Source organism: Lepidochelys kempii, chromosome 11, assembly GCF_965140285.1.
Source record: "Lepidochelys kempii isolate rLepKem1 chromosome 11, rLepKem1.hap1, whole genome shotgun sequence".
Taxonomy (NCBI): Eukaryota; Metazoa; Chordata; order Testudines; family Cheloniidae; genus Lepidochelys; species Lepidochelys kempii.
In genome coordinates this window covers 17433369-17461024 of record NC_136390.1, presented here as the reverse complement: position 1 = coordinate 17461024, position 27656 = coordinate 17433369, and the positions used below count along the sequence as shown (strand labels likewise).

At 40.2% G+C, this 27656-nt stretch overlaps 1 protein-coding gene across 15 annotated transcripts in view; it reads left to right on the top strand.

Moving 5' to 3' along the window:
* The window catches only part of NCKAP5 (NCK associated protein 5), a 623444-nt gene that overhangs the window by 315853 nt on the left and 279935 nt on the right, over positions 1–27656 (top strand). For all 15 annotated transcript variants that reach the window (XR_012154214.2, XM_073305284.2, XM_073305277.2 and 12 more), the window contains one exon: positions 18906–19039. Coding sequence is in view for 14 of the 15 variants with exons in the window: in XM_073305284.2 (XP_073161385.2) it covers positions 18906–19039 (134 nt within the window). In the remaining variant the exon portion in view is untranslated. The remainder of the gene's footprint in view (positions 1–18905; positions 19040–27656) is intronic.

Here is a 27656-nt window from a genome sequence, read left to right as displayed (position 1 = left end):
GAAATACTGTTTTGCTGTAATGAGTATATAGAAGGTACCAATGTGACAGCCTACCTAAAATCAGTCTGAATAATTTCCACACTTCAGAATTGTGCTGCCCTGGCTAGCGGGCTTATTTTTGAATAGTATGATTAACTGCTAGGAGAATAACTCTCAAGTTCTGGAAATACTCTGCCTCTTAAATTCACATTTTGAAAACATATCTTGCATGAGAGAAGAATACTGGCTGCGATACTGAGTGACTGTACAGCAGCTTGAGGAATCTTTTTTCCCCTATCTTTCCTTCTGATAACATTTTTACGCCAGATGGGCCTCTCTGAGCTTAGTCTTACAGGTTTAGTTTATCCAAGCAGCATGAATGTAAACGCCATTGGATTTAGTGCTCAAACATTACATTTTAAATAAAAATATTTGTCAGTCAGAGTTGGCTACAGTTTGCATTCTGAGCTGTAGGCTGAAATACTTATATAGTAAGTTCAAGTCAGAATTGTACCAGTGAAGACTACATGTATAAAGCTGTATAATTGAGGTGATATAAACAGTTGAGTAACCGCAATGAGTACTGCTCTCCCTTCCCGGGCAAATATTTTGCTATACTAGAAGAGCAAGGCCCAACACAGTGGGGCCTCAGTTTTGATTAGGGCCTTGAGGCTTTACTATAATATGAAAAGTAAGAGCTATTTATATAGAATCTGGAACAAAGAGGAAGAAATGAAACAGACTTACATGGGCGATATACTGCTTTTGTCCACTACTTGCAGAAATTCCCCTGATATCAGATGGCCTGTAAAATTTGCTGCCAAATGCATATCTAATGAAAGTAAATATATAATGAACATGATTTAAATTAGCCTTTTTAAAGTTTTTTCTTTTACTCTTCACTGCAACTCTTCGCTTGGCCATGTTTATTTCCTGCAGTTTTTCTTATGTTGACTAAAGTTCTATCCAGACTTGTAGCAGATATCTATTCCTCTCTTGCTCTGTTAAGGGCTGAATCAGGGGTGGGCAAACTTTTTGGCCTGAGGGCCACATCTGAGTATAGAAATTGTATGGCGGGCCATGAATACTCAGAAAATTGGGGTTGGGGTGTGGGAGGGAGTGAGGGCTCTGGCTGGGGGTGCAGGCTCTGGGGTGGGGCTGGGAATGAGGGGGTTGGAGTGTCGGAGGGTGCTCCAAGCTGGGATTGAGAGGTTCGGAGGGCGGCAGGGGGATCAGAGCTGGGGCAGGGGGTTGGAGTGTGGGGGGTGGCTCAGGGTTGCAGGCTCCAGGTGGTGCTTACCTCAGGCACCTCTCGGAAGCAGCAGCATGTCCGCCGCTCCAGCTCCTACTCGGAGGCACGGCCAGGCGGCTCTGCTGCACAGTGTACTGTCCGCAGGTGCCACCCCTGCAACTCCCATTGGTTGCGGTTCCCAGTGGGAGGCCCTTGGGGTGGAGGTGGTATGCGGAGCAGAGCCCCCTGACTGCCCCTACATGTAGGAGCCGGAGGGGGGACGTGCTGCTGCTTCCGGGAGCCACACGGAGAGGCCCCCGACCATGATCCCCGGCGGGAGCAGGGTGAGCCCCAGACCCTGCTCCCCAGCGGGAGCTCAAGGGCTGGATTATAGTTTGCCCACCCCTGGGCTAAATTCTACTATGTGGATCTTTGTGCAGAAGTGAGATATGTGAAATCAATTTGAATCCTTCTGTGCCTATCACATGGATCTCATTGTGAAGATACACCAGTTAGAGAATTTCAGGACCAACCCTCCATTCATGCTTGGATAGTGTCCAAACAATATCTCCATGTCTGGCTTTTATTGCTGTGTGCAAGGAGAGCCCACCTCCCTTGCCCTCCTTCCCATATTGGGTGATGGAAAAAGAGCGGGTGAGGCTACATTACTCCCTTGATCTCATCATCTCTTTATTCTGTACGCTGCTTCCCTCTTCAGAAGCAGAGTGAGACTGTAAAAAGTCAGATCACTTTAATTGGTGGCACCTACGGCTCTGAGCAGCAATGACACCAACCAGATTCTTACAAGCTTTACTGGGCTTCTCAGGGGCACTGTGTGCAGCAATAGGTGTAGCGGACGTGGCTGGGATCTCTTCATCTCCAGAAGGGAAGACTGAGTTTCTGCTGCTGCAGCTGCTGCATAATAGTGTTCCTGAGCAGCACAGTGAAACTCTCAAAAATTGGGTGAGAAAAGGAGGCAGCAGCAAAGAAACATCTTAAGTTTGATTCATTCCTTTGCCACCAGCATTGGCTCACTTGCCAAAGAATGACAGGTTTCAGAGGAACAGCCGTGTTAGTCTGTATTCGCAAAAAGAAAAGGAGTACTTGTGGCACCTTAGAGACTAACCAATTTATTTGAGCATATCAGGTGATTCCGCAGTTTCTTTGAGAGCGTGAGGCACAAGCTGTCAGCATAGTCTGTGTGGTATGTAGATTGTAATGGATTTTTGACCCTCAGTCCTTTTGGTACGATGTCCATCTGTTTGCATTTGGAAAGGAAGATGATGTCTGTCTGTATCTGTACAAGTTTCTTCATGCAGTTGATAGATTTCCACTCCATACGGCTAATTGGTTAGTCTCTAAGGTGCCACAAGTACTCCTTTTCTTTTTGCCAAAGAATGTATTCCATTAGTGGATGGAAGAGTCCTTTTACTGTTCAATCCTTGTTCATGGTGGATTATTCCAGACAATTTATGTGGCAAATGATTCACCTATCTCAAAAAGTCCAGAGATCCTGTAATTCCTCAGCTGACCCCTTGGACACATCAGATTTGCTATGAACAAGCGGTTAGGTTTGCTGTAATTGGATGCTAACTATGGTGTTGAGCATGGTTTAAATGTCTAGACCGAGAGAGGAATACAGTAGATGTTACAGAGTTTTGTGGATTGCTGCATTACTGTCAGTGAAGGGAAAAGTATGTCTGTCACATTTACTTTTTTTGTGGGCATCAGCCCGATATCAGAGATGTTCCAGTGTTAGCAGAAACTAGAAGGACTCCCAGGCATGTAGCTGATGACACTGGAAACATGGAGTCCTTTTATGTTATTACCCAGCAAGTGGTAAATGAAACACATCAATACCCCATCTCGGTCAAACCATCCCTTTTGGGAAATCTTAGTGTTTGTTTTATACCAGATCTGCAACTCATTCTCTGAGGTATAGAAGAATTCTGTGTATCACCCAATAACATTTGTCAGCCCAAGGAGTGGTTTAACCACCAAGTTATTGGTGCTGTGCTGGTACACCACAGTTTGGCTCTTAAGACAGTGATTTGCTGGGCTGTACTGAGTCATGAGTTGTTAATTAAATGCCAGTATGTCGCAATTCCTTTGTTCTCATTGTAAATTCTCTAAAATCAGACAAATGGGAAATAAAAAACTTTTTAACACTGAATGGATTTTTGCACGTGAATTCAGAATTCATAAACCTGCCATGGAAACAGGTTATGTTAGTTAAATGAAAACTCACTTTTTTAAATTGAAAAAGGGGTAAGTGATTAGTTTTAAGGAATTGTTGTGCTTGCTTAGCTGTCTTAATGTGAAACAAGTCACCTCCCAATCACGATGTCTGGTGAAGCGATTAGAGTAATCATCAGCAAATAAAAGCTAACATGATGCAGGGAAAAAGGGTTTACGCATTACTTATTACAGTTACTCATTTTGCTATTGATTTAGGCTTATTCTGAACAACTTTTGAATACTAGATTTTCATACAAATTATCTCTGCCCTAATATCATTCCTAAGTTTTTATTTGATCTCGCAAAACATTTCATTATGTTTAATTTAAGGAAATGAGATTTCCTTTATTACTGTCTGTAGAAGCTATTAGAAGCTCAATTACATTTTCAAATTCGTTTTTGAAAAGCTTTATGGTTTTAAGATAAAAATCCCACGATCTGACTATATGGGACTTTCTTGTTTACTAAGAAGTTCCCCCCACCCTCCCCCAATGGTGTTCACACATCAAGGAAAAAATGTACTGCTCTGAATGCAAAATTAATTATGCTAGAAACTGAAGATCAATTCAAGACTTAAAACTTTACTCTGAGCTACACTGAACAATAAATATTTCCACAAAGAGAAAGGGCTGACAAATATATTTATTGTTTTCCTTCATTCAGTGTTGAAAATACAATATTTAGACAGATTTTGAAAAGTTCAGTAAGTGAAAATGAGAGGATGGCTACCCAGGGATTCCGATGTTTTGTTTTGTGTACATATTGCATACCTGTAAATGGTTTATATTTCTGTAGTGGATTATATATTACCACTAGTATGTCTAGAGCAGTGTCTCCAAGAAAGATTGTAAAAGAAGTCCACATAATAACTTCCAGTTTATTAGTCTTTGGAAGACTGAGTGGTTTCAGTGGTGACTCCAATTTTATGTGACCTGCATTGCCTGTTTCACATTATTAAATGGCTATTTGGCAGTAAGAGCTATCCCCTTTCCTCCTCCACCAACCTGAGTTTTGGCTGTATACCACAGTTGTAGAGAGAGACGGGAAGAAAATAGTGTTAACTGCCTAGCTCTTTCCTGAAAGTTTGTTTTTAATTATTTAAAATATTTTTCACTTTTAAAACAAATGCTGCCACAAGCCCAATTGTATATACAGTACTGCATATGTAGCAGCCTTCTAAATTTCTAAATACAGATTAATTGTACAATTATAATGAAAAAGGAGCTTCTGAACAGCAGTTATTTTGTTGCAGAGATACAATTAAAATTATACCAGTGCTGTATAAATACAGCTAAATTAAGTTGCTGTCCTGCCACTTGGTGGCAATTTTGAGCTATTGCCTAGTGAGAGCTAGTATGCTATTTTATACAGAAGTAGTAACTGTAGCAAGAAAACCCTTTAAATTTACTTGAATTGGTTTGTAATAATGCCATTTTGTAAGAATATAAACCTTGCAATCTATAGTCTAATGTCACTAAAATATCAACCAGTAATAATAAAAGTTCTACATTCCTCTTACTATTCAAAACTTAGAGTTTGTAACTACTAGTCACTGAACAAATGTATTTGGTGTTTGCTAATAAACAGAAGATGGAGATATGTTTTAGCTTATCCAAATTTAAAACAAAAAAATTGAAACCATTTGTTCTGATTTATTAGTCATTTATAGGCGTGACACTCCCTGGGGATACCCAAGGTTGTAAAGCACCTTGCTACCATCTGCTCTTAGCATGAGGGAGCCTTATCTGTGCCTACCAGGGGTCAGCTCCCTGATTTTCCCAGCCACAGGCAATGCCAGCACTCCCCTCTCAGCCTGTGCATGCTTCGCTGGCCCTCATGCAGGCTAGCAATAGACACAATCTAACTCCCGCGTGCTCTGATCACCCTCTGAGGGGTCCAGCCCCTTATCTACTGGACACTCACAGAATTACCAGATCCTCTGTTCCCAAAGGAACAGTACACCACAGCTCACGAGGTACACCTGAGAACACAGTTCCACTTTACACTTAGCACTTTGATTTGTTTATAGAGAAAGCAAGTGTATGTTTATTTAACAAAGAGCAGAGATTCAAATGATAGTAAACAGAACTATTGGAAATAAGGCTTACATATAGAATAAAATAATGCATTCTAGAGCTTAAACTTAACTCACAGTATGCCCTCTTGTCTTATAAGGTTCTGCGTACCCCAAAGTCCTTCTCTCAGTGTTGTTCAGCTAAGACTGTAGAGACTCTCCTTTCATGAGATCAAGCCTGCTGGCAATTTATCTCCCCAGTTGAAGAAAGGCACGGTGTCCTTCTTCACCTTTAGATACACTAAACCAGTCGTTTGTTCTTCATCTCTTAAAAAAAAAAAAGTCTAAAAAAGTCTCTCCTCAACCCCCCCCTTTGTTTACCTCTTCCTGTTAATTTTCCTTCTGAAGTTCCCACAATCCCTTCATTAGTATTTAACTCAGCGTGCAAAGAGATTTCCATTGTAAGACACACAATATGCAATGGGCAGCCAGAGAGATAAATGTCTCCCATATCCTGTCTGGTGAAACCTGACATAAGGCATGCTATGACTGGGTGATCCGCCTTTAGTGTAAGCAGGGGAATGGTTCCACTATTGTGGGAAATTTTCTTGCTTTCTTTTCTACCCCCACTGGAATCAGATCATGAAAAGATCCAAATCCCTGTTCCAGCTCTCTTTACCTGGATGCCTTCCTGACCTCAAGGACTCCTCTTTCTCTCTTCCATGCAGCAGAATCCTCATAACTCTGATAAGGCTGGGTGCAGGATCCCTGGGGAGCTCAACCCCAAGTCTCATTATGAACCGCTCAGGATGAGGGCTACGGTGTTCCCACTCCGTGGCACACTCTCTCATCACTGGCCACTTCCCTGACCCAGTGATCACTACATGAAGTTTAAACTGCATGCTATTTATTAAACAGCAACTGTAAACAAATAAGGGAAAAACTGAAAAGATTGAAAGATCATGGAACCCTGCACTGTGGGCATAAGGAACACCATAAACAGTGGTCTCTGGAACTCAGACTATTCCTCACACGTCCCAGGCCTCCTTCCCAGGACCTGGATGTGCAGTGGTGATACCATGAGTAAGATACCTATTCTGGTGGTGGCTACACACCCTCAGACTCAACATGGAGGGTCCCTTCTCCCCAGTATTGGCCCTCTTGTTGGGTTTGCATCTCCTCCTCCGAGTCTAGCCTTGTCTGGTGAAGTCTCCCTCTGTTGGGGCCCCCTTTGCCCAGGATCCCCACCTTGTTCTCTTTAGCCACTTACAGCTCTCAGCTCCAGTTTACCTGAGGCATGGTAGACCTTCCACTATCCCGGTTCTGGTTCTGCGGCTCCACACTGAAGCTCGGTCCTGGCTCACCGTCAGCATGGTTGCTCTCCGCTGCTCAGCTCCCTGGCTCTGGACTGCTGCTCTGGCTTCACTGCCTCTGGGCTGCTGCACTCTCCCTGGCTCAGCTCTGGGGTCCTAGGATCTTGACTCCTCTTAAACCCTTCCCCTTTCTCATGGAATTAGGAGAGGGCCAACCAAAAAACCCACTATATTTCAGTAAGGGGCCAAGAGCCCGCTTACATTAGGAACACAGTGTCCAATATATATGTATATATATCTCCTTACATATTATCCACACATACATTTTGCAAAGATTATGATATCAGTGTGATATAGGCTTTCAGCAGAAACCTTAAAGGACACTTTTTGTTGAGCTAGAATGTAAATACCAGATCCAGGGGATCCCTGTGACAATTATGCACCCTAGTCCTCAGGTCATAATAGGGCGGTACTGGAAAATACTTTTTGACCATTCAAACGGTTTAGGACGTTCTAGGTTTTCCCGGTATTCATGGAGGAGACAGAAGATTGTTCTTTAGAACTTTCCCCTTTTGGAATAAAGGGATTAGGGTGAGATAGAAGGCATCAGCCACTGGTAATCTTGTTTATATTCTCATGTTCTGCTCTCTATGCTGTAGTTATAGATCCTGCTGTTCTGGAGCCTTAAAGGGAATAGATTTTCGGAGAGATTATCACTTTAAGAAATAATGTTAAAAGTTAAGAAAAAAGCTAGAATGAAGGAGGAAACACTCTCCTTGAGCCTTACTAGGGTACATCTGTATCAGATAAAGGCCTACTTCACGTTGATGGCAAAGCAACCACACAAAATTAAAAAGTCTCATTTTTAAAGATATATAGCACTATATATAACATGTTACTCCCCCGATTTCCAAGACTAAATTCCTGAAGAACTTGGTTGTTACTGTCTCTATCCTACAGCGTCACACTGATATAAATATATCTATAACTTCATCACTGGAAAAGCTTCAAAAATACTACCAACATTAGTAGTACAGTTTAAAACCGTAATACAGAACAAAGGCATATTAATCACTAGTCGGTAAATTCAAGACTTAACAGTTGTCTAATTTAATATTCTTGTTACAGGAAAATTACTCAGATGTAAGCAGCTTGTGAAAACAAAACCCAGTGCATATCTTTTTTTAATTCATTGGGGGTAGTAGTTTTTTATACTGTCAAAATCCACTACCAGGAAAGCTGCAATAAGCTGCATAGCTGTTTGTCAGTGCCTGGGTTTATTTTCGTAAAGAAGTATTGATTACAGAATGAGAAACATTTAGTTTAACAGCAATCGATGAGGAACAGACAAAGGACATTCTGAAGTCTGAATCATTTTAAATTTAAACTAAAACACACAACCCAGAGTAATTTATGATTAAATAATAAAATGAGATATATTTTTGTAAGGTCACAGTGTTTTCCCCCATTATTTGAGACACAGACACTTAACAGTGTGCTTAATACAGACACAATATACACAATTACTATTATTATTCAAGCTGTGTAAATAATTGATTTTTGGTTCATTGGCTGAAACTAATGAACCCAAAATAAATTTTTTGTTGTTGTCTTGGAAAAAATACAAAACAAAACACTCCTCCCATGTGCAAAAAAAAAGGTCAAACATAATATTTCATTCAACCTGAAAATAAATGTTTCATTTAGTTTTTGAGCATGTTTAACTGATTTTTTTTTTTTTAAATTACAAGTCAAGGACATTTGGAAACACCATTGCCAAACTAGTGTAGTGGTGGTAGCAGTGGCTGCCGCCTCTTTATACTCTATTGCTCTGTCATTGAAGCACTCAGCTGGGATATGGGAAACTCATCTTCAAGTTCTCACTCTGCCTGATTTGGGTCTATCACATTGTGGGTGATTGTCCTAGCCACTATTCAGGGGTAAATCTCTCTCAGTCTCTCCTGTGGAAGCTGTTTCAGTTTGTGTAAAATACTTTAATAGTCATTGGAGCGGGGACTGGAACCGGGAGGGGGGGGTCTCCTCCCAGGTGAATCCCATAACCATTATGCGCTATAGAATGTGTAGGACAGGTGTAGGTAAAGATCTTCTGTTCAATCATTCCTGGCTGCCTTCATAACTAATATCTGCTTCTAATCTAATTTTTAATGTGGCTCTTGTATTTTCTCCAGTATAAACCAACCTCCTTGCAACCCCCTTCCCATACATTCTGTGGTCTAAATTGTCCAAACAAAAGCTACATTTGTACATACACAAATTTGTTTGCAAATTTCTTGCTATGTATTTGTGTAATTCTACCACTTTTGCATATAAAGCATAGAATTTACACAGTCAAACGTTCCCCATGCAAATCTAGCACAATTGACTGCAAGCTGTTTTTGTGCATGTACATTTTATCATTTGTGTGCACAAGTGATATTGCACAAAGAAGTATGTCCAGTGATTTGAATGTGCATTCTTGTGTGTGTGCACAAATGGCAATCTGGTTGAGGTCAATTTGAAAATTTGACCGAGGACATTTGAAAGTGCTCCTGGAGGTTACTAAAAGCAAGAATCTAATATTCACTCTTCAGTGTGAATCTTCTGGTTGTTAGGCTATTATGCTCTTAACCACTACTTCAGGCAATGTTTTTATTATGGCATGGTTATTATGGAGAATTGTTAAATGCATAACTTCAGAAATTCTTTAACATATGTACACACTGAATATACACTACTATAAACAACTTTTAATTTGGAATTGCAATGACTTAAAAAAACCCTTTTTTATACATAGACAAATAGTTTTGAGAGACAATTATCTTCTTGCCTTAGTTTAAAACCTTTAGAAAAGCTTTAGCTAGAAATCAGTATTACTTGCAAAGAAATTGTGGCCTTGTTTTCAAAATGCTTAAAAACATGTCAACAATTAAGATTAATTAAGTAGGGTTAGTAGCCTTATCAAACAACCTTAACTTGTGTTTTAATACTTCACAGGCTATTGCTGACATAATTATTCTTGTATTTAGGAGAATTAATAGTTACCATAGCTAATCCACTGTCTAATTTCTCCTTCAGGTTACACATATTCAGAAAAGAAATAAACACAGGAAAACAAACGACTGAATTCTCATATATACTGAGCCCCTCTTTCCCTACTCTAGTAGGGTAAATTACACTTATGCCCACTTTAAAGCCCCTTTACGTTTACCTAGAGATGTCCAACAGAGCCTTATTGTACAAGGGATAAAGATTAAAATAGTAGATTTAAACAAGATGGGGTAGTGGTAGAAGCAGTGTGACAGGTAAGGAAACCATAGAGAACAATTTATTGTCTTAACTCCCATTGAGCTCAGTGGGATTTGAGAAGTTGAGCACTTTTTGGGAGACACACCATCATCTCACTGGATTGGGTCTTTGGTCATTAATACAACTGAGAACATAATAGTCAGTCAATAACTTACACAACAAATTTAGCCTGTCTTTCTCTTTGTGGGATATCAAAAAGGAGGTCAGAATTTCTGCAAATGTATTCACCATTTGAATGTAGTCAATAAACATTTTTCTCAAATTTTGTATTGATCATGAATATTCCAGATTGGAATTATGTTGCTTAGATGTGATTGGTCACATAGGATTGTTTCTATTCCTGGACTGGAAGAGAACAGGAGGACTTCTGGCAAGAATGTTTACACATGCAAATTTAAAATAGGATTTTTTGCAAATATTCATGCATGTAGTTCTTCAGTTTTGTTCACAACATCTAGCCCGTAAAACTAGATCACTCAAACATTCACAGAGCGTGAATACAAACAGTGCCAAGAACATGTGCAAAATAAATTCACTTTAAAATTCTGACTCATAGTTGGGAAATAGTTGTGGTACTTGATCAACCAGTCTCTAAACACATGAAAAAGAGCAAATTCTTTGTGGGTCCAAAACCAGACTGAAAACCATGGAGGTGAATTTGCAAGAAGAAATGATCAAAGATGAGTCAGAACACTTTCTTCAGAAGCTTGCTGATGACAGGGAAGCTGGAGATGGAATAGACATTAGAAAGCAAGTAGGTGAAGTGAGGATTATTTTTAAAGAGGGGGTGATAGCACATTCTTGAGTGCAGAGAAGAGGAACCCCCGATAATGAGGAAAATAGTAAGAAGAGAAGGCAGGAAAGCTACAACTAGAGAAAAATGTGGCAAGAGTTTGTGCAGATAACTTCATTGACAAGATAACCGTGGTTGCCTGGTGTTTAAGAAAAAATATGACTTTTGTTTCTATTTTCATTTTTCTTAACTTTCCTTCAAACCTGTTGCACTCACGTATCCTCCTTCATTAAGTTTATACCCACTATGGAACCTTAAACATGCAACTGGCTAATGCTTTTCTGTTCTCACCCAATCACTTTGCTTAGTAGTAAATTTTAAAAAGAGAGCTACAAACACCAGAATTTGTAGGTGATTCAGGAATTCTGACTCTATTTTCATCACAAACAAACCTCTTTATCTTGTCCTAGCCTTTCTGTGGGATGGGTTTGCTTCTTCTGTCTCACCATTTGTTGTCTTTTTGTTTAGAATGAAAATATTGTCCTTATTTTTGTAGGTGAGATTAGTATTGCTGTATACTGCACATAAGTGATTTTATATCCTGAATTCTGCAGACTCCTTAGCTGTGGGAGTTTCACATTCATACTCTTATTTTTGTCTCCAGAGTCCTTTGCGTCTCTAATTTTGGATAAACTACACACACACACACACACACGCACCCGCGTGCACCCCCCCTCCCCAATAAAATAACACTAAAATTGCAAAGTCAAGCACTCATAATTTAGGAAATGCTGGAATTAAGGTTGGTAGTGCAACCTTAGGTTTCAGAGGAACAGCCGTGTTAGTCTGTATTCGCAAAAAGAAAAGGAGTACTTGTGGCACCTTAGAGACTAACCAATTTATTTGAGCATGAGCTTTCGTGAGCTATAGCTCACTTCATCAGATGTTTACCGTGGAAACTGCAGCAGACTTTATATACACACAGAAATCATGAAACAATACCTCCTCCCACCCCACTGTCCTGCTGGTAATAGCTTATCTAAAGTGATCAACAGGTGGGCCATTTCCATTTCCAGTGCTGGAAATGGCCCACCTGTTGATCACTTTAGATAAGCTATTACCAGCAGGACAGTGGGGTGGGAGGAGGTATTGTTTCATGATTTCTGTGTGTATATAAAGTCTGCTGCAGTTTCCACGGTAAACATCTGATGAAGTGAGCTGTAGCTCACGAAAGCTCATGCTCAAATAAAGTGCAACCTTAGTTCAGCCTGCTTGCATATATGCATTTATAAAGTCTTGTCCAACATCCCATAAGATCTGTGGTAAAGTCAGGAAAAGAACTCAGCTGTTTAGGATCCCAGTCCAGTGCTTTGCATACAAAAGAACAACCTTTCTGTGCTTGTATTCCTCTGCCTCATTCGCTGTCCATCATGTGCACTGAAGTAAGTACGTGTCCTGCACAACTAATAGTACGTAATCATGTAATTAAAAACTATATCATAATGTATACTCACAATGGAGCTGAATTAAGTTTGCTCTGGAAATCTTCAGTATGATGGTTCCTAACTTTGTGCATTTTCATTGCAACCTCATTGTTCTTTTAATGTATTTTTTAAGGTACTTTCATAGTTTAAAAGTTTTTTTTTTAAAAAAGCACGCTGACAAAACAGAAATTCTGTCATGCCGAGCCATACTGATCCTCAGGTATTGGTCATCAGCAGGATATGAACCTTTAGTTCCATAATACATACTTCTACTACATGAGTTAAAGGATCCTGTATGAGTCCCAGCCATTTGTGGGGGACATGACACACGTTGCCCGTGGCTTACAGAACTCTTCATTGGACAGTAGAGGAATGCTTGCAATCAGGAATCTTGGGCTCTATTCTTTGCTGTGGAAGGGGGAGTATGATTTGGTGATTAGTGGAAGCATAGCCACATATATGGACCCGACACAATCATTCTGTAAGGCAGTGTGGCTGAGTAGCCGAAACCTGGGTTATATTCTTTGCTTTGCCTGAAGCGATCTCGTGGAACCTATCAATTATCAAATCTGTAAAATGGAGGGAATGATACTTACTCGTCTACTACCTAATGAAGGGGTATGAGGCTTTGATCAATAATAAAAGCTTTAAAGCGCACAGAATTATTGATACCAATCAGGAGGGAGGGGCTCAGACCACCAGGAAAGCTGGATTTCCAGACAGAAAACCTTGCACAAACATGGAAGCCAGAATTGAATCTATATTCAGAGCTTAATGTGGGGAATAAAGATGAGAAGATGAAGGTAAAGCTTTTTTACTGTCTCATTGGGGAGGGGGGAGTTGGGAAAAGGATGAGATGTAGCCAGCAAAACACTGGAACAGCTGTTGAGTGTTTTGATGAGTACTGTGACCCCAGATGGAATGAGACAGTAGAGAGAGACTGGATTTTTTTAACCCACTTCCAAGATGTAGAAGTAGGAATGTACTAACTTTACAGACCTGGGAATTCTGACATCCACATGCAACTTGGGAGACATTAAAGATTCCTTAATTAGAGACAGGAGCCTTTGTGGGAAATGTGATTCCAGCTTACAAGAGTGATTGTTGAGAGTAACAGATCTGACAGCAAAGGACTCCAAATAGCAAGGAAAGCTAAACCATCCAAGCAAAGGATCAAAACAATAACAGCCACTGGTTGAAAACAAGTTTAGAGGCTCAAGCTAAAGGAACCCAGGAATCAGGAGAGAGACAGACCGATCATGAATGCAGATGACATGATTCAGTGTAAATACTGTGGAAAGCAACACTGATGCAAAGCCAGCAGCCCGTACATGTACTCAGATAGAAAAGAAGCTGCTGGCTGTTGTCTTTGGAATGGAACAATTCTATCAGTTCACCCTTGGGCACGAGGTAGATGAGCAGGCGGACCACCAGCCACTAGAAAGCAGCATGAACCACTCCTGAATACACCAAAGTGACACCAATGCATATTACTGGATCAGTGCTATGAGGTGAGGATAAGGTACTGCCCAGGAAAGTCATGACTGGTGGCAAATACAGTGATCAGGGCTACCTTCCGAAGTACAACAGAGATGGATCTGTGGAGCAGGTTGATAGACTACCGTCATATCTCTGAGGGGAGGCTCCAGGCAATGCAAAAACAGCACCCCCCAGGCTGGGATGCTACAGGCAGAAAAACATTCATACTGAAGAGCTGGGCAGATCTCAAGGAGGAGATCCCACAGGAGGTTGCCCTATGTTACCAGATCAGAGATAAGCTGTGTGCACAAGATGGGGATTTTGTTTAAAAGGAACTGAGCAGTAATCTGAGCAGATTTAAAAATTGACATCATGAGATGGATACACACTTCACACCTGGGGATAGAAGTGTGCATGATATGAACCAGGGAGTGTACCTGTTTGTAGCCCCCCTTTCCTTCCTGGGTTGCTCAGGAGCAGGCAACACTCACCTGTGTGCCTGGGTGCCTGATGTTCAGTGGCCCCTCTAGTAAAGGGTGTATACATGTTTGACGAAGTGGGGCTGTTCTTAATGTTTCCTCTGAATAGTGTGGGGGTGCCTCAGTTTCCCCTATGCAGTTCATAAGTATCTAGGGGGTGGGATAAGAGTGTATGGTCATTGCAGAGCCTTAGAGGGCAGGTGTGTGCAGGGGTCCGGACATAAGGAATGGCTGACATCCTGTTTCCTGGCAACTGATGGCCTGGGCCCTTCCCCCCTGCAAGGTGAGAGCTGAAGGGTTGGAGAACAAAGGAATCAGGTGACCTCCTGGCCCCGGGGAAAGGGACAAAGCCCAGAGGAGGCGGGGCTGGAGGGAGTTTCAGTTTGGGGTTGGCTGGGACATGGAGTGAAGTGCAGACGTGGTTGTCTGGCTCACTGCCCCCCCAAAATGGACCCAGCTGAGGGGTCCTGTTCTCTGCACTGCAAGCTCTGTTTTAGACCATGTTCCTGTCGTCTAATAAACCTCTGTTTTACTGGCTGGCTGAGAGTCACGTCTGACTGCGAAGTTGGGATGCAGGACCCTCTGGCTTCCCCAGGAGCCCCGCCTGGACTGACTCGCTGTGGGAAGCGCACAGAGGGGCAGAGGATGCTGAATGCTCCGAGGTCAGACCCAGGAAGGTGGAAGCTGTGTGAGCTGTGTGTCCTGAAGAGAGGCTGCTCACAGGAAGGCAACTGCCCCAGAGTCCTGACTGGCTTCATGGGGAGCAGTTCCAGAGCATCGCCTGGGGACTCTGTGACAACATGTAGGGTAGGCATAAATGCCCAGTTGAGAGTGACATGGAACAGGGCGAGGGGAGAAAAGAGTGCAGGGATCAACCACAGAAGGAGACTCTACTGCATCATGAAATCTGAACCTGACCCTGGAAAAAGGCTGGATTGCAGATCTATTCACTGTTAGTAGCAGGAAATACATGGTTACATTAAGTTACTACTCCATTTTCTGGGAGAAGGACTGTATGGAGGACACTCAGGCAAGAACTGTGATCTGGAAACTGATGGTGCATTTGGTAAGATATGGCATACCCAACATGCTATACTTAGACAATGAGCCACAGTACTCTGCATCAGAATTAGAATGATTCAGCATCAAATTGGAATTTTAACACAAGATCTCTTCCTCTGGGTAACCAAAAAGCAATGGGAAGGCAGAGTCAGTAGTAAAGTTAGCCAAGAGACTGAACAGACTGACTTAACAGACAGAAATTGCTGACAATGTTGGACCATCGCGATACACCCTTTTAGGGACTAGGTATAAGCCTAGCACAGGGACTGATGGGTATGGGGCCAGAGAACCAAGACTGCTTCCCGTGAGGGGTAGTCTGTTGCAGCAGACTGTGGAGACATACAAAGGAATAATGGACAAGACACAGATGCAGTTAGGAGAATGCCACGATAAGCTTACAACTTGCTCCTACAGTGGAGTCAAGACCTGAGTCCACTGTACAGAGGTGATCAGGTCTGACTCCAACCTTCAAATAGCCACATAAAGCAATTGCAAAAGCAGCAGTGCAAATTGCAGTGGGTCACAGGTCACGTGATGTGGCTATGTACTCAGGACAGCAGTGAAGACAAAACCGAAGACCCACTGCAGAGTAGCAGCAGACAGCTGGTACACCCAGACAAACAGGACCAAGGTCAAGACCAGAAAGACTCAGAAAGGGCCTCAGCTGTCCTAATGTAGAAGTCAGAAGAAACAAGGTATATGGACAACACAGGGACAACAGGATGCCACCCATCAGAATGAAGGCAGCAATGGAGAGGAAGCAAGTCCCACACCAACAGTGATAACACAAACAAGAAGTGGGAGACTTGTTAGAGGAATAGCACACCAGGACTACGGTTGGTGGCAAAGGCCATGTCTCTGTGGTAAGCTATATACTAGTCACCTCTGGCCCCACCAAGTCAGCAAATGCTTGCACATGATACACAATAAAATTGTTAAAAGGAAAGATGCTGCTTGGAACTTGGAGGGAGGAGCACAGATTTCAGGGGGGAAGAGTTTGGAGAAGGGACCAGATAGTCAGTAGGTGTACACACGGCTGGAATTCTAGCTGCAGTTGCAGTATTTCTGTAAATAGTTTTCCTAATAAAGAACCAGTTTAATTTTAGAAACATGGAATTCTTTTATGTTACAGTATTACTCTGCATGCAATACATGAAATGCACCCCATTCTGCTGGAGTTAACTCCCTTAACTTTGCCTGAACCATGTGCTTGCTTGGGTTGAATGTGCTTGCCTTGTACGGGCATGACAGTTCAGCTCTTCACCCAATAATTTCTCCTTTTCTCTGGATGAGCCCCCACTGGGTATTTGGGTCTTAAGCATGCAGATTAAGCAGCCAGACATTTCTCTTTCATTTCATTTTCACAGCTGCCTTCTGGCTCCTGGAGTTGCCTCTCTTAAGCCCCCCATATGGCAAGGGATCTACATCTATAATTCAGGCTATCGTCAAAAGAATTCAGCATTGGCCAAGCTCTTCTCCTATTGGAATCATTGGACATTTCCCCATTGACTTCAACAAGAACAGTTAGGCAAATACCGAGCACTTTTGAAAATCCCACTCAGTATTTTTAAGCGTGAATTACTCCTCCATGTTCTCCTATATTCAGGATTCTTGTAGTGTGAGGTGCTGAGCACCTTCTACCAGATGTTGGGCACTCTCAACTCCCAATGGAGTCAGATGAGAGTATGGTACCATTCAGCATCTTGGAGAACTGGGGTCTGTGGCAGAATATTAATTGGATAATTTAATTAGAACAATAATTTATTTTCCAATAATTTATTTCCTATTTTGAAAATTTCCATCTTTGAGATACTAGGTATAGCTAGCTAGACAGAAGTTCTGTATTCTCTCTACAATTCCCCATATTTTCCCACAAGTATATAGATATTTCATTTAATTCCTTGCCAGCCTTCCTTTGTGGCATCTGCTTATTTATCACTGTCTTTAAGATCCCTTATCCACTTGGTAATGCCCATATTTTTGGTCCCTTGGTTATTGCTATTATAAATTATTATCCAGTAAGATTTATAGCTGTGAGACTTGTATAAATAATCTCCTCTGTTTAATGACTTAACAGTAAGAAACCTTTGTTATTTTGTAACGAAACCATATGTATAATTTCTTGATACATTTTTTGCAGGTATGTCAAAAAAATTAGGTCAGTAGCAGACCTACATCAAAATCTTTGACAGGCCACAAATTGCACCACATCATGTTTACAGTGATTTTCAAAATATATAAATGGTGTACGTAATGTAATTTTATGATGCTTTAGCCTTTTCATAGTCAACTGATGCCTGAGCTCTTTCTCTGTCTAGTAGAACATTGATCAGTTGTTCAGTTTCTTATTGACCTGTTTGATGCTGTCTCATTTAGATGCTTGTAGTATAATCAAATACAATTAGAATTTAATTTCTGTGTTTGTAGGATCTCATGGATAGCGTATGTATTTTATGGTTCAAACAGTGGGTTTTGAAGCTGCTGCTTGTGTTTTTTTTTTTTTGTTTGTTTTTTTTTTGCAAGTCATGTGTAACCTTTTGTTTGAAATAGGCTTTTGAATTCACTAATTTTTGGAGCTGAGGTTAAGAGGCTTATAAGAATTAGCATAAAGAAAAGGAGTACTTGTGGCACCTGTAGCTCACGAAAGCTCATGCTCAAATAAATTGGTTAGTCTCTAAGGTGCCACAAGTCCTCCTTTTCTTTTTGCGAATACAGACTAACCCGGCTGTTACTCTGAAACAAGAATTAGCATGTCATAATTGACATGTACAGTAGGTACAGTATGCTGGAGGTGCTCTGTTTTTAGTCTGTGTTTCCAAAACTCTTTACCTAAATATGTCTTTATAGGGGAGGGTGTTCTTATTAAATTTCTGAAACTTCTCTCTCTTTCTTTTTGGCTGGGTACCTGGATTTTTAAAGCTAGATTCTTATTATTGTATTTTATAAAAATAAAATAAACTTTGCTGCATTGATGTAAAGGTGAGGGCTTCAAATGGAGGAGGAGGAGAGAGACTTTTAATTTTAAAGGCCTGTTTTGTTGATTTCAATGAGTCTGTGAGCCAAAGTAGAGCAGCTCAGATAGGGATACTTTACAGCAGTCTTATACAGATTTGTGACCCTACCAAATCCTAAAATCTGCTGTCTCTATAGTAATTTGCATTAACAAACTGAACACACAGAACAAGTGGAAAAATTAGACATTTTTTTTCTTTTATCCTTTTGTGTGTGGATGTGCATTCAGTGTAGGATATTGGATATGGAATGTGGAACAGTGGAAAAGTAAAAGTTCATATTGCTTGGGAAGTTTAACACACAAGTAGGAACTTAGAAATCATATTATAGGGAATATCCCTTTACTAGAAGGGGAATGGACTAGATAACTTACTGTGTTAGGTCTTTTCCATCTCTAATTTATATTATTCTAATTGTCGTATTGATTTGATTACATATCAGAATCAAACACACTTGACATTTTTCTTATGGCATTTCATAAGTTTTGCTATCTTTATCTTCAAAAGGAAGCACCTTTATTTTTCAAATGTGGACACATACAACTAATATATAACCTCTGGTGATATATTTTTCAGCGCGAGAAGCTGATACATGAGTTGGAGGAAGAAAGACATTTGAGACTTGAGAGTGAAAAAAGATTACGGGAGGTGACGTTGGAGTCGGAGCGTAGCAGAGCTCAAATGCGTGGATTGCAGGAGCAGTTTTCGAGGTACGCTGTGTTTGTAAACTTTATTCACAATATAGAAAGAATGCTTTGATACAAAAGTGCCTGAAACCCTCTGGCAGCATGGTCAGCATGAAAGGAGGAAAACCTCTCATATAATTAATTGGGAAAACCCATTATGCTTCTGGGTAAATGATTTATACAGCCTATAGAATTTAAGAGGATTATACCTTGTTGTAGAATTCCATAGGATGGTGTAAACAAAATCTGTGGAAATGCAATTACTATCTGTTATATTTCCCTACTATTTTTCTGGAAGATCACAGGGCTTCACATTTCTCAAGAAATGCATGCCATGGCCAAATCAAGGTTACATTTTCTTTATTCTTCGATATGATGAAAAAACACTGTGCCTTCATCACCAATTGAAAATAATGCTTTTTAAATAATTTAATAAAATGTTCTACTTGTTTATGATCCATTGTCAAATATATAATATCCTAAAGGGTGCAGGCTATTTTCCTGTTTCAGCATGCTTTAGGACTGTTTCTGCATTGACTTTAATGGAATATGGTGCTATGGATGTCATTACAGGATTGGGTCCTTAAGTTATTTCCATAGTCAAATACTTAAATGAAATGGCTGAGACATGGAATAGAGTGCTGTATGGTTTTTGTAATGCACAGTGACATCTTTTACTGCAATTCTGAGTGGCTTCTATTCACATGGAGAAGAGCAAGCAGAATCAGAACTGAAAACGGAGTTTCACATTGTATGGTGTCCAATGAGACAGTGTCTGAGTATTAACTGTTTCTCTCGCAAAGTTCCATTTTGTTCATACAATAAAAGTGAGCTCTCTTTTTGTTTAGCACCTAGCAGAATGGAGTCTCGGTCCATGACTGAGGCAATACAAATAAATAATACAATTATAGATGGCCAAAATTTTGGAAATGCTCGGAAAATAAATTTCTGTTTTTGTCAAAAATTGACGACAACTTTTCATGAAAAATATTGAAAACACGTCTCACCTTTTTTGAGGTTCCAGCATGATGTTCTCTTTAGATGAGTCCCATTGAATGATTCACAATAACTCAAATCCATCCACTGAACGTAGTTGGTTGGGATATTTTTTTCCTGTTACATTTTAATCATTTTAGTTTCTGGAAAAAGTGCTTAAGCTCCTGATTATAAAACAATAATTTTGTTAAATTTAAATCTTCCTGAATTATTTAAACTGATGCAGTACTGCTAGCTTGTTTTGTGTCTTTTTGCTATAAATTTGTAACTGGATGTTGTGACTGAAATTTTCCAGTGTTTCATGCACAGATCTCTTTACCATTCCTGCAAAAATATTTGACTAAATCTCCAATAGCTCAACAAAATGACTACCTTTGCTGTTAATGAAAATCCATGTTTGTATGGCAAATTAATCTATTTCTTTCCTTCCCATTTCTTTTCACAATGTCCTCTTCATCACAGTGTAGCTGTCTTAAAACTGATTTAGTTAAACTGGTGCAAACCTTTGTCTGGACACATTTATATTGGTTTAAAAGTGGTTAAATTTGCTTTGGACGTATTCATTTTCCAATGCAAGCTAAACCAATATAAACCTGTATTAAACTGTTTTAAGAGCATCAACACATAGTCTTGTACCAGTTTAACTAAAACACACCTTGTGTTAAACTAGTGTGAATTTGGGTGAAATCCCTTGCCCCGTTTTAGTCAACAACAAAACTCCCACTGATTTCATTGGCCAGGATTTTATCACTTGTATGTAGACCAGCTCTTTGGAAGACAGCACTACACTGTTTTAAACTCCATTTCCATTTGGAATGTCACCTTTGTAACTATGAGGGCTGAGAACTTCCCTCTTTTTTAGTGACAGTTTTCTTGCTGCAGAAGATTATGGTGCTCACAGGTTATGGTACTCACATCATATAGATTTATCTCTGGACAAGTGAATTTTTCAGCCCCATGTTAAGAAATAAGAAGACTGATGCTGGTAAAATCCTGTGCCCCAGGGCAGTTGTATAGTTGAGAGGAAACTCAGGTAAATGGAGATTATCTACTTCTCATTTGAGGAATATGAAGTTTAGTTTAGGTTAGTTTACCCATTTCTTTTTTTCCTAACTATGCTACTGTTCCACAGTGATACTGTGTCAGCTGAGGAACTGAAGGAAAGGAAAACAAATTACACTGGACCAAAAAAGAGTGTGTAGTGATGGGGGCAGAAAGTGAAGGGGAAAAGGAAAGCACTTTTATCAGTACATACATGCGAACTGGGAAAGGATTTTCTGCACCCAAATCTTCTGGCTTTCAAAAGAGAACAGAAAATCTGAGAGAAAAGCAGGTAGCACATCATAGCTTTGGAAGTCTGCATATCTCTGTTACTGAGTCAGTGTATACATTCGTGCATATGCACTCCATGCAATACAGTAACTTAAACAGAGATTTGGAGCAGGTGCTCAATCTGTCTGTCTCCCTCTCATAAAAATATTTTCTCCTCATCTTTAGAAGAATGAAACATGACACTGTAAACTGACCTTTTGTAATCAGCGTCAAAAAGCTGTGCTCATATCTTAAATTATGTGAAAACTTTAACCTGCCTTATAAGCATTCAATTTTGAGTGCACAGTCCTCTGTGCGTGACTCCAGAAGCAGGCTTTCTTTTGTATTGATTAAGTCCTAACACCTACTCAGTCAGCAATATTTCTGGCTGAGATTCCCCCGCAAATCAAAGTCCTCCTTTTTAACATCTGTAAAAATCTAGACCCTTAAAATGATACAGTGGCTACAGTTTTAATGTAAATGTTTGACAGTTACTGTGGAAGAAGGAAAAGATTTTTAACAAAACGTATGTTCTGTACCTGGATTATATAGTGTACTGTGCAGATAGGAGCAATTTTACTATTAGATGTAGTATGTGTTTAAAGTATTCAGAGTGCCGCAGAAAAACACTTTAGTCTTAAATCCAAAATCTTTACATTGGAGTCGTGTACAATGATTCTTGTGTTGTTTTACAAAGCATAACATACTGTACTCTCACCTTCAACTCCATTGAAGTCTGTTGCTTGTTCGTAACAATTAAATTCCACGAGACTTTATTGGCATGATTAACCATACAAGTGTTACTAGAGTGCATAAAAGAGACTGAGCCTTCAGGTATCTATCAGAGTTGGGTAATATCCATCCAGGATATGGGTAAACGTGTTTAGGATTTATTTCCTGTTTCAGCAATGGCCATTCCTGATCCACTGGCAGATTGCTACATCGTGTGAAGCCATCTCTGCTGTCTTTCCTTTCTTCCAGAGTTAGATACAGTTTTCATTACTCCTTTTTGCTTAAATGACTTTTATGATTACTTACAATTTGAGATTTCTTTCATGTATTTCCTTGTATTTTGGACATTGGAGTAGAAAGTGCAGTCTCTTCTTGGCTGCTCTGAGCTTGGACTGTGCTTTATGTCTGATAGTTTCATCAACTTCTTGTAGCAATATGTGCAGTGATCCCAAGAAAAATCAAAACAGTAGGTGTGATTTATAGTATCATTCCAGAAGATACATTAAGTAGTGTACAGAATATAAATTGATCGCACTGTCTTCTCTACATCATCATATTGTACCAAATGTTGCTTGAGTGCATGCAGTACATAGGAATCCATGCTGGGATTAAATGTTGAAGCAGTAATAGAAGTAGATCTGTCTTAAGTTATTTTGATTACTATGTAATCTACAGAAAACAAGTTTAATAAAACACACGATTGTATAGTGAATCTGTTAAGAGTAACTGAAGCTGCAAGAATCAGTTCTTTAAAATTACTTTATTTACATTGCACAACATATTTCACCTTAAGATGGCCTTGGTTACAGATGTCTACATCTGTTGCTGCAAAACTGACGCTGACTTTTAAGAACACATGCTGCTGGAAAAGTAGGAAGTTTATCCAGGTTGGGGCTCTAGGAATCTGACAAATTAGATGTCTTATAATTCTCATTGCATTGTTTCAGTATTCCCCTCATGCTAATATTGACGATAGGGTTATATCTGTCACTTCTAACAGGTGGAACATGACCATGACAAATCCAATAACACTTTGCATAAGATGACAGTATGTCTCTCTAGTGGGTACAAACATGTATTCTTTAGCTTGCTCCTGGTGTTTTTGATTCCTCCTGCTGTATTCTATTTGGTGATGTTGGTGATGTGTTGTCAGAAGAGCAGACCAGAATTGATAAATAATTGCCTACCACTGGGGATAAAGGGATATTTTGCATTTAATCACGTCAAACTGACCTAGAGATTGCAACCTGCTTACTCCCCAGAGAAGCTTTATTGCAGTGCACAACAATCCACTATGGCACAGACTGAATCTTGGGTAGAATGGCTTAGAGATTTATAAGCCTTGGGACACCTGTATAGCCTAAAGTGGTGGGGTCATTTTGTCTAATGTCCATTTAACACCAGTCAGACTATTAATCTTATTTCTAAACCATCTTTGGATGTTAAAATGTAGATACATTCTCCTGCTCATGGAGAAGAGGTTGTAAATTTGCTTCCCCTTCTCCATTTATCATTAATCTGAGGTTAGAATCTCTTGGTCAACAGATTACCAAATAGCTAAAACTGCTTTAAGTATACATCTCTGATGGAGCCATATGAACATAATAATGATAAGGGGAAGGGCTTTTCCTCTGAGTTTAAGCCATCAGATTTCTGAGTTACTGCAATCTCCTCTCCTTCTGTATGTTTGAATGGAACCTCCATGGCTTCCTTGCATCTTTAGGAAGGAGCAGTACTATCATAAAGGAGTACTTGTAAAGGTTTTACCTTTTTCAAAACTAACATGATTAATCTGATCAAGTCAGTCAGTCTTCGAACCTTTTCTAGGATCAGGCACTCTTTGTGTCAGAACCATTTTTAGATTTAAGTTGCAAGCCTGCTAAGATGTTTTCTGTGTACTCAGCGATTTAGAATTCCTTCTCTTGAATTACTTAATGGAAAAATAAGATGTTTAGTAAAGTTCAAACATGCATGAAGTAAAATGAGCATAATGAAAAATCAGTAGCTATTTCATGAGCAATGGTCAAAGCCTAAAAGCTGTTTTTTGCACTGCTGTAAATATCTTTCTAGGATATATAAACAGTCCAGAGACTATGTAGGACCCTGCGTTGTAGCTCCATTACCATTTTAGTTCTCTGGAGTAACAATTCCAATAGATTTTTCTCTCTTCAACCACTGTGGAGACAAAGGGCACTTCCCCTGTTTAAGACTATCTAGATAATAAATATGACTCCTCCAAAGCTCAGACAATTTTCCCCCTTTGGAGAGGATGTGGCAGTTCTTGTTTTCAGAGGGTCCTATCCTTTCCAGGCCAAATGGATCTGCAGGTTAATCCCATGGAACAGCAAGATTCTTTGGCTTGGTACTTAGAGACAGTTTGGTGAACATTCCTAAACCTCCAAATCCACAAAAAGGAAACAGAGGAAGGGAGAGGCCATGGTGACCAAACTGTCCTTTTGGGTCAGGATTGTTGAGAAGGTGGGAGGTGGGAAAAATTGGCATCATTACTTACTTCATTCTTTTCAACTGGGTTACTGGCTTAGTGGGTGGGGGAAACAGTAGATATAATACATCTTGATTTTACTCAGGCTTTTGACACAGCCTCACATGATATTCCCATAAGCAAACTAGGCAAATGTGGTCTAGATGAAATTACTATAAGGTGGCTGCACAACTGCTTGAAAGACCATATTCAAAGAGTAGTTATTAATGGTTCACTGTGAAAGTGTGAGGACATATCTGGTGGAGTCCCAAAAGGGTCAGTTCTGGGTCTGATACTAGTCAATATTTTCATTTAATGACTTGGATAACAAAAAGGAGAGTACGCTTATAAAGTTTGCAGATGACACCAAGCTGGGAGGGGTTGCAAGCACTTTGGAGGAGAGGATTATAATTCAAAATGACCTTGACAAATTGGAGAATTGGTCTGAATTCAACAAGATGAAATTCAGTAAAGACAAGTGCAAAGTACTTAGGAAGGTAAAATCAAATGCACAACTACAAAATGAGGAATAACTGGCTAGCTAACAGTACTGCTGAAAAGTATCTGGGGGTTGTTGTGGATCACAAATTGAATATGAACCAACAATGTGATGCAGCTGTGAAAAAAGCTAATATCATTCTGGAGTGTATTCACAGGAGTCCCATATGTAAGACATGAGGGGTAATTATCCCACTCTATTCAGCACTGGTGAGGCCTCAGCTACAGTATTGTATTAGGAAAGATGTGGATAAAACAGAGACAGTCCAGAGCAGAGCAACAAAAAGGAAAAAAAGGTTAAAAAAACTGGGCATGTTTAGTCTTGAAAAAAGAAGACTGATGGGGAACCTAATAACAGTCTGCAAATATATTAAGGGCTGTTATAAGGAGGCTAGTGATCCATTGTTCTCCATATCCACTGAAGGTAGGAAAAGAAGTAACAGGTTTAATCTGCAGCAAGGGAGATTTAAGTTAGATATTAGGAAAAACTTTCTAACTATAACGATAGTTAAACTCTGGATCACGCTTCCAACAGAGGTTGTGGAATCCCCATCACTGGAGGTTTTTAAAAACAGGTTGGACAAACACCTGTCAGGGATGGTCTAGGTTTACTTCGTGCTGCCGCAGTGCAAGGAGCTGGACTTGATGACTTCTCAAGGTCTCTTCCAGACTTACATTTCTATGACTCTATGATTTGGCTGGTTCAGGTGTAGGGGCTTCACCAGGCTCATTTGCAGATTATCTCTTCCTAGTGATAGAGCAAAAAAATCAGCTATGTCTGTCGGCAACCTCTCATATAATTGACAATATAACTTTGTTGACTCTACTGCAGACCCTAGTGGGGAGAGGGAGACAAAACTGCATGTATTCCTGCCTTTCAGAGAGATTTCAGATGGTGTCTGTTTATGATTTTTCCTTTCTCCCCAAGGGCTGTCTTTTGCACAGATCTTCAGGGACCCATCCTAACACCTTTTGTGTTCAACCTGCATGTGATGTCCCTGTGGGAGGCAGCTTGTTGTAAGAATGGAGAGAACTTGTATCTGAAGCTGACCTTGAAACACGTATCCATGGTTGAGTTACCTCCAGATTTAATTACTTGGGGCTAAAACCACTTAGAAGCCACAGACCTGGTGCAGAATGCAATGGCCCGTTTACTTAGAAGTGCTGACTGAATGGTGCACATGGTGCTTGTGTGCTAAAGACTACACTGGCTTCTTCTTTGCTTCCAGCTACAGTCTGAAATGTTGATTTTGATCTTGAAAGCCCTAAATGATTTGAGTGGTAACTACCTTAGAGACATTGGGGGCCAGCCGATGGGCAAAAGCTCATAGCACTTAATTTGGCTATTTGGGTCCTGGGGGCAGTGTTTTCAGTGAACGGTTGCAGAACCCACTTTTCCCATTGGTCTGACAGGAGTCAAGTTTCTGAGCTTCAGGGCACAGTGTGAAGCCCATCTGCTTATTGGGTCTTTGGCCTGAATGGGGGGTGGGTGTCTGTTTGCTTAGAGCTGACAGTGGAGAGATGAGGTTTGTTTTAGTTTTAGTTACAGTGGTCAGTGGAACATAGTATTGTTCTTATTTATTTACATACATGTGCATATGGACAATGTGACTGGCATATTTAAACAACACAACATAAGAACGGCCACACTGGTTCGGACCAGTGGTCCATCTAGCCCAGTATCCAACAGTGGCCAGTGTCAGATGTGTCAAAGAAAATGAACTGAATAGGAAAATTATTGAGTGATCCATCCCCTGTCATCCAGTCCCAGCTTCTGGAAGGCAGAGGATTAGGGACACCCAGAGTATGGGGTTGCTTCTCTGACCACCGTGGCTAATAGCCATTAATGGATCTATCCCCCATGAACTTATGTAATTCTTTGTTTCAGTTATACTTTTGACCTTCACAACATCCACTGGTGATGAGTTCCACAGATTGACTGTGCATTGTGTGAAGAAGTACTTCCTTATATTTGTTTAAAACCTGCTGCCTATTAAATAAATAAATAGATAAAAGTCAGGAGGAGGATGTGTGAATATGATTGGGCACCACCACTACTGTGACTTACCTAAATAAACAAAGGTGAAACTGAAATGGCAGATAGCATGTTAAGGAAGACCAAACAGGTTCTATTTTGAACAGCTCCATACCCTACCTCTTGGAGTCTTATCCAGCAGGACAGAGGAATTTTTTCTTAAGTAACTGTGGTCCAGACTCCTAGAAGGAAGTTCCCCAAGGATGAAATTTGATTTAACAGTATTATTTCTCTCAATTCATGTGCTAGTCTGGACCAGCCTTCTAGGCTCTGAGCTATATTCTAATAAGGAAAAAATAGAGAAAGATGGCCTCTTTATATCCGGCTTAAATTTATCAGTTTTTCCATTCCAGATGTGAATGTGGTTCGCATAAATTGTGTTTCTTTTGTAGTTCAGAAATAATTTCTTTGTATTAGAGAGTACTCATGCCTAAATACCTTAAATGTGGGTTTTCTTAAAAACCGGACTTTCTCTCCATGGTCTTTTTTCTGTTATGGTGTAGGGGATTCATCGGCATTGGTGAAAAGAGAGATTGCATATTGTCATTATCAAAATATACCTCACTGTTGTCGCTGCTTAAAGTGAC